Here is a 7,271-nt window from a genome sequence, read left to right as displayed (position 1 = left end):
GAAAGCTTCCGATGAATGCAGTATGAAGTATGTTGGTAAGTAAAATATGTTATTTGTATTTTTGATCTCATGTCTTACCAGATATGCATTTTGTCCTTAAATTACATCCCATGTACAGTATATTCAACATTTACATTACATTATTGTCGTTTAGGAAATGCTATTATCCAGAGGGACATACAAAGCTTATAGTTTTACATGTTAATCATTGATATAGGTGAATATTTACTGAGGCAACTGCAGGTTAAGTACTTGTCCAAGGATACAATGGTAGTGGCCCAGCAGGGAATCGAACCAGCAACCTTTCAGTTATAAGGCCTGCTCCTTACCACTACACTACTGCCTCATTTATGACAATGTTGTGTCTGTGTGGCCTTTCAAAGACGGATAAATGCAACACAGATGAAAACCACAGATAAAAAATGCCTTTATTAATGAATATTCATACTCTGCTTAAACCTTTAAAAGGCTCCTATGTATAGCAAAGAAGACATGCTGAATACCAATAAATACAACTGGCAAATACAAGTGTCAAAAATGACAAAAAAACTTTACTCATAAATAAATGCTTATGGCTGTTCATGAAAGTTTGATAGCTAAGCGCTAAAAATGTTATTCAGTAATGACTGCTTTTTGATGTTTTAAATGGTTAGACATCTCATTAAATGGATGCACACCTTGCGAGTTAAACACTATTCCAGTATGACACTGAGGCCTGGATTCAGCTGCAGTTTGTCTTGAACTAAGCCTAGTCCACGTCTAGTTCAACTAAATAAGTGCAGGTTGTACTTTTTACCAAAAGAAACACATTTTTATTAATATAGGTGATTATTGAGCTTAAGGTGTTTGTATGGAAAAAAGTGATCATTGCATTTATATGTGAACTAAAGTAAAAATCACAGTAAATATAGAAGGGAAGTGAGTGAAATGTTAAATAAGGCACAAGTAAGACACAAGAGCAAGAACAGAGGCGCTCTATGTAGCAAACATAAAACACATCTTCAGCTGTCATTGCAGGTCTGTCAGACCAGCAATTTTTGCCTCAAAGACTTTCATCAAGCCCTCAACTTTGGGTATTACCAGCCATGTGTGGTTTCATGTCTGCTAAGCTGTTTCTTGTCAGTTGAAAAAAAGGAAATGAGGAAGCATTTGTGGGGGTTCCCCATGTACTCGGCTCTGCCCCAAAAGAACATTTCCTGGCTTTTATTCAGCTGTGCCCCTAAAGAACACCTGCTAAGTCTTATTCAACAGTGTGGGTCTCTATTTCTGTGCACTTCTGCCAGTCAATTTCTCAGCCATTCTCCTCAGTCTGTTCTTTGTCTGGTTGTACATGCGTTTCAAATTTAGACCAAGTCCCATCCGTTTTTCTGTGTATCTTTTCAGTACATGAATTTTTGGAGGCAATAGGTAAGTGCCACTTCCAGGTGATCTCTGAGTTGAGAATAAAAAGCGAGACTTCTTTAGGTGCGTTGTCGTCACCTGAAACCTTTGGGGTTTTGAAAACTGCACCCTCCTGCATTCATACACCCTCGCTTCTTTCACCTGGGGGAGTATGTGGTTGGCTACCCAAAGGTTAGTTCCACATCCTGTAATGAGAGGGAATGAGCCTTCATGTAGCATTCTAGTCCTTCCTTTATCAAGGGGAGTTGTGGTGCAAAGATCAGGCCAGCAGATTCAGTGGAGCATGTGATCGAAGGGTGGAGAAGGAATGGTGTGCCTTCTTGCACTTGGATTCCCGCAGTTTGGAGGCTGAAGTTCTTTATTAGGAAATCATCAGGGAACTGGGTGGTTGGGGAAGTGTGATATTGGCTCTGCCTATACTCTGTGGTAGCCAATAAACTTCTGTCCTGCTCACTTGGTGTTCCCTCTCCCTTCACTTTGCGCTCATAGGACAAGACCTCCACAGAAGTGGGTGCCTGGTGGCGGTACCCATCCCCCACTACCACCAGCGCAGATGTCATCATCCCACATTCCTCCCACTCCACCCCACTATCTTTGTGGTGCTCCAGCCCTGCTCCACTGTCCTCAATTTGTGTGCTACCATAGCTGTTATTCCTCCCATCCAGCAGGGGGGGCTCTTCAAATCCACCACTGCTGCTGCAGCCCAGGCTTCCACAGCCGCTGTCCTCTTGCTGCCACCCTGCCTCCCCTTGGCCTCGCTCTCCATCTGTCTGGCCCATGCCCACTCCACTGTCTGTGCTGTCCCTTCGGTCTTCTCCGTCCCTCTCCTCTGTTGTAATGGTGGATTTCTCTTCCATTTCTCCACTCTTTCCCTGCACCTGTCTGCTCATCAGCAGCCATCCTTTGTCTGTCACGCTCTCCACTTGGGTCTCTGTGACACTCAATGGACGCCAACCCCTCACTGACGATGTCTAAAAGACAGAGCAGCCAGGATAATGACTAGTCACGCAAGTTTAAAACAAACAGGTCAGAATGGTTCCACAAGAAATTGGATTCAACAACACAGCTTGAGGTCGCTGCAACCATATTAGCTGCTAAGTAATTCATGTCTCACATTGGATCCATACATTTTAGAGACAAACCACTGTGTTTCACCTATTGTGTTCGATATTGTTGAGAAAACAGAACTGGTTATTATCTTAGTAGAGAGTAAAGATTTGGCAAGATTTTTGTCTCTTCTCCTTTCCATCTGTCTCTTCCTCATGCTTTCCTGATAATGCTGCCCTTTTCACTTCTCTAATTTAAGGGACTAGGTCAAAGTAAACTGTTCTTCACTCCCTTGTGATACAGTAATTCACCAATACAAGTCACAACCTCACGTTGTTATTGACGGGACATAGTCATCTATTGTCTCGACTATGTGTTGATCAGCAGCTTCTCTGGAAGCCTTGTGACAAAACACTGACTACACTTCTGTATGGTGAATGTATGCAAATGTTCATGAAAGCCAACTACGTGAGTCATGCAACCCTTGAACACTACATGTTTCACACTCTTTGCAGTTGGTTGATGTACATGCATTTGCAGCCATATTGCACGAGGTAAATACGCATATACTCACAAGGTTATGCATCGTAACAATACAACCACAAATTGGACTAATGTCATGCTCTAATAGCCCTGTGTAAGCAGCTTGCCAGCATTTTCAGCCAACAGCAAGAGTGACTTGCATAATTACAAGGTTTACATTGATGTAACTGGATACTTGCTGAGGCGGATCAGGTTAAGCATGTTCCTCACGGGTACGACAACACTTCCCCAAATGGGTATCAAGTTGGCACCCTCTACAAGCCCTTCTTCTTAACCACCACACCATCCTACATGCTTGTTGCCTCGAGGTACCGCTGTAACCGAATGTTGCTCACCAGTGTGATGGGCAGCTTCTCAGGAGGCTTTGCCATGCACCGCACCAGAAGGACCACAGGGCCCAGGACTGCCATGAGAGCCAGTGCAACCAAGCCCATTATCAGGATTTTGTACCACTCTATCCAAGAGACAAGAGGATGAATGTGTCACACTCAGCACACCGAAGCTGCGCTGTCATTGGCCAAAGAGAAGCGGGCAGACTCGCACTGCAGATACCATGAATGCGTGAGCAAAAGCAAGATGCATGTAGAACGGTGAGAAAGAGGAACAGAGAGGAAAACCTCAGGCACATGCATTCAGGCTTAAACAACAGCACATATGTTGTTCATATAATGTACTAGAAATGCTATTTAAATGCTCTTATGTGACTTATTGAGAGCGAAACGAACACATTTCAACCCACATGGTCCCCATGAGGTTTATGCAGCGGAGTAGTTGTGAGCGTTTGAACACTGTGAAAGTACACTCTTCATTTTCTTATGATTTGTTACATTTTTCGTGTCCTGTACCTGTACTAGTCACTGGTTGTGGGTATGGTGTCCTGTTTCTGAACGGAGGCATAAGGACATGTGTATTGACATAACTGTGGATGCAGTGCTGTACCTGGTCGTGGCAGGATGATGCAGTGCTCTGTGGAGACTTTGCTGATGGTGGTTCTTGTGATGGCCTCCACCGTTCCACTGATGCAGTACTCGTGACCCCACTGAAGGTAGTTGAAAAGCCCCTCTTTTTCATCCTCGTTGTAGCTATCCGCCGTTAGAACCATGCTAGCCGTCTGCAACCCGGAGACCATGCAATTAAGACAACACAGCCTGAGGCATTCATTGGTTGGCACTGGCAGCAAGACAGCGGCAAGCCTACTTGTTAGTTATCATTGCATAACCAGCAAACACAAACATCTTCTTTGGAAAATTAAGCTTGGCCAATGACCTTGGGCCACAGTAAGTGGGTTTGTACATGGGAGAACAGAGGGAAGAGACCATACCTGGTTTTTCTGTCCCACCTCTTTCAGGTAGATTCTGTACAGCAGCCCAGACAGGAAGATCTTCTTCAGGGTGGGGTTGGTGTGAACTTTGACCCTCAGTGAACTTGAGTTGGCCAGCAAGATGAAGGCAGGAGGCAGCAGCTCACCTGGGGGAGGGGTTTAGGGAATGAGGGAGGGAGAGGGCCAGTGAGGGACCTGACTCTAGGATCAACTGACAAAAAAAGAAGGAGGAATATGACTGAGGGGAGAAGAAAGGGTTTTCACACTGGTGCCGTGATGTTACAGCAATGTGGTGAGAACACGAGGATGTATGGTTGTGAGGATAGAGCAAAGAACATATGTGCATGGAGGACATTCAGAGCCTTTATTCAGAGCTACTGATGGAGCAAAGTTACTATACATGTTTGATGAAACATCTGACTGTGTCTCAGTAAGTCACAAAAAATAGTAAATGGAAATTGCCTGTGCATGGTCAAAGCAGGACAACACTTATAAATGCTCACTCTCTGCCAAGCACAATTTTCTTCTTCCCCTTGTCCACTGGGAGGCAATGTGCTCGGTGACAAGTCGAACCCGCACAAAATAATAGTCCAAAGGCCTGATGATGTCAGAGATGTCACAGCAGGTGAGACGTGTCGAATTGCATGCTGGCACAGCGCTCCAGTCATCTGAACGGCTATACCTGAGTATCGAAACGTACACACATGTCTAATGGATGTGACAAGCAGTTCCCACAAAAAAAGTTTAACTGTCACTCTTTGGGCGCGTATGGCCAAGCAAGTTATGCGAAGTTGTGTTATGTGCTGTCTAACATTCCATGCCATTCCAGGCTGTGGAGGATGAGATAAGTGGATTTGGACATCACTCACCTTTTTAACTCCACTTGGTAATGTGCAAGTGACGGGGCCCATTCAGGGGGGTCCCAGAATACTGTTGCTTGGCCGTCCTTAATCACTACCGTCACATTATCAGGGCCTGAGAGATTATGACCTGTGATGGGGAGGGATTGGGGGGATAGATAATACAACTGAAAGTGTCCTGTTGGCAGCAGTCCTGTTGCCAATACCACATTTTTTCAGTTCTGCTCCTCTGCAACAAACATCAAAGAGTTCCTCACATTCTTGTTCGCAGTACAAAGAGCTACTCTGTCTTTCTTGTTCTCCTCATGCACCAGTGGTGTGCATGACTTTGACTGTTTGGTGTCCGAACAGCCCCTTACACAAACTGAATAATATGCAGTGGCACCTAAACATTTTGTTTAGAATTTTTACAAAGCCATCAAGAGGACCTGAACAGAATAGTAAGTTTTCCATGGGAACAATGACTGTCTCAAGGAAATGACTTGATATCTTGAGGGAACGATTGAATCACTTGAGGGAATGACTTATTATCAAGATCCTTATCATAGGTTGTTCTGACAGGATTTTAAAATGGAACAGAATAGATTATAAAACCTTTTTTGTCTATTCACTATTCTTAAGAAGGAAATACTTCTTCAGCTTCTTGACTTACACTATAAAGACAAACAAACCCATTAAAACTTGTTCTTGCAAGATAAGGAAAATAATAGCTTCTCTCAAGTAAACATTTTCCTCTCTGTATGCCCTTAGGGATTTTATAGAATATTTACAACTTTGTTGCCTCCATGATGCGGTAGTAGTAATCTGTGCTAAGGCTGTCACCTAATTAAAACAAATTTGGTTATTGAATTAGGGAAGATGGCTGTTCTCTTACTCTGAACGTGTATTTTCACCAATGGGAAAACCTGTATGAACAAATTTGTTTCATTGAGGAACCAGATACAAATGTCAAGCAAGAACAAAATACTTAACCATTACAGAAAATGCACTTCAGTCTTTTCCAGTAAGGTAAGACTTTCCAAGAGGCTGCTATTGCACATAGTTTGCAGTGCTGTCCCTCGTTAAACCTTTCCATAGTGCATTCGGCACTTTCCAAGTTTACACACGTCTCACTTGAATAATATTGTCCTCTGTCTCTTCCAAATCTATCTAACTAAGAGAAATACATGAACACCTTTTTTTTTCATTACAGTGAACAATGTATAAGTAGACCAATAACTGCAAGTTGTGGCATATGCTCAAAGAAATGTGTCTTTATGAAAATAATGTAGTTCAGCTACTGGGCAGCTATTGTTTTAATCAACAGTTGAAAACAAAGAACAGTAAGAAACCCAGTGGAAACTATTCAAAATAAACTTAAAGATGTTCAAGATCAGCTAGGTGTGTATGAGAAGTAGCCTCCCTTACCTGCTGCAAATCCACAGAACAACACCTGCAGTATTGCAGTGGGAATCCACACGCTGTAATCCATCTTTGAATAAGCTACAGTGCTTTCATCTTCAGAAATGTGATAGCTGATGCTCGGCTCCTCCGTGTACCTTTCCTTTTAGAGTTCCCCTTTCTAGGAAGCAGCAAAGCAGTGAGCCATGTGAGAGTTTACTTTTTTATACAACCCAGGCAACGAAACTGTTCCAAGGAAGGGAGACAGAAAGTGCAGCTGTTCTGTGAAGTTCAGAAGCGAATAGAATAGTGCTGACCTTTGGGAGGTGAGCTACTTCCCTGATATAGGCTGGCTGGCTGAGAGACCATACTGCAGTTGTTGTCTTGAGGGCTTCTGAGTAAAAGCGCAACTGCCTTGTGAGAGTGAAAGAGTTCACTGTTTATGCTCATTCACGCTCTCACCCTCCCTCGTCTTCGAACCAGCCTTCTTCCTGTTCTCTCTCTCTCTCTTTCCCTCTCTCTCTCCATATAGCAGTACGATATGATAGAATAGAATTTTATTTATAGTACATTTTACTTGTGTAAAAATTCTGAAAAAAATATTCTTTTTATAGTTTAAATGTTGATAAACAACAAACCTTATGGATTGTTTAGTCTGATTCCTAATAGATGTACAGTTGTGTTGCTAAATTGAAATGATTGAAAATTGAACTTAAATT

The 7,271-nt window shown here is 42.9% G+C and overlaps 1 protein-coding gene across 2 annotated transcripts; it reads right to left on the bottom strand.

Annotated features, from left to right (window-relative positions):
* Positions 1-579: 579 nt before the first annotated feature.
* LOC118775187 lies at positions 580-6,951 on the bottom strand. Of its 2 annotated transcripts, XM_036524949.1 has the most exons (8): positions 6,870-6,951; positions 6,580-6,733; positions 5,182-5,302; positions 4,816-4,994; positions 4,313-4,458; positions 3,931-4,102; positions 3,327-3,445; positions 580-2,372 (listed from the first exon to the last, which is right to left on the bottom strand). In XM_036524949.1, exons 2-8 carry the CDS (start codon positions 6,641-6,643, stop codon positions 1,563-1,565), a joined length of 1,611 nt encoding a protein of 536 aa, XP_036380842.1. In that variant the 5' UTR covers positions 6,644-6,733; positions 6,870-6,951; the 3' UTR covers positions 580-1,562. The 2 variants fall into 2 exon arrangements, with proteins under 2 accessions (XP_036380842.1, XP_036380841.1); XM_036524948.1 differs by having other exon boundaries at positions 6,580-6,945.
* Positions 6,952-7,271: the final 320 nt, after the last annotated feature.

The sequence above is a fragment of the Megalops cyprinoides genome, chromosome 3, assembly GCF_013368585.1.
Source record: "Megalops cyprinoides isolate fMegCyp1 chromosome 3, fMegCyp1.pri, whole genome shotgun sequence".
Lineage (NCBI taxonomy): Eukaryota > Metazoa > Chordata > Actinopteri > Elopiformes > Megalopidae > Megalops > Megalops cyprinoides.
Note: the sequence above shows the minus strand (reverse complement) of the source record. Positions and strands in the feature narration are given on the sequence as shown.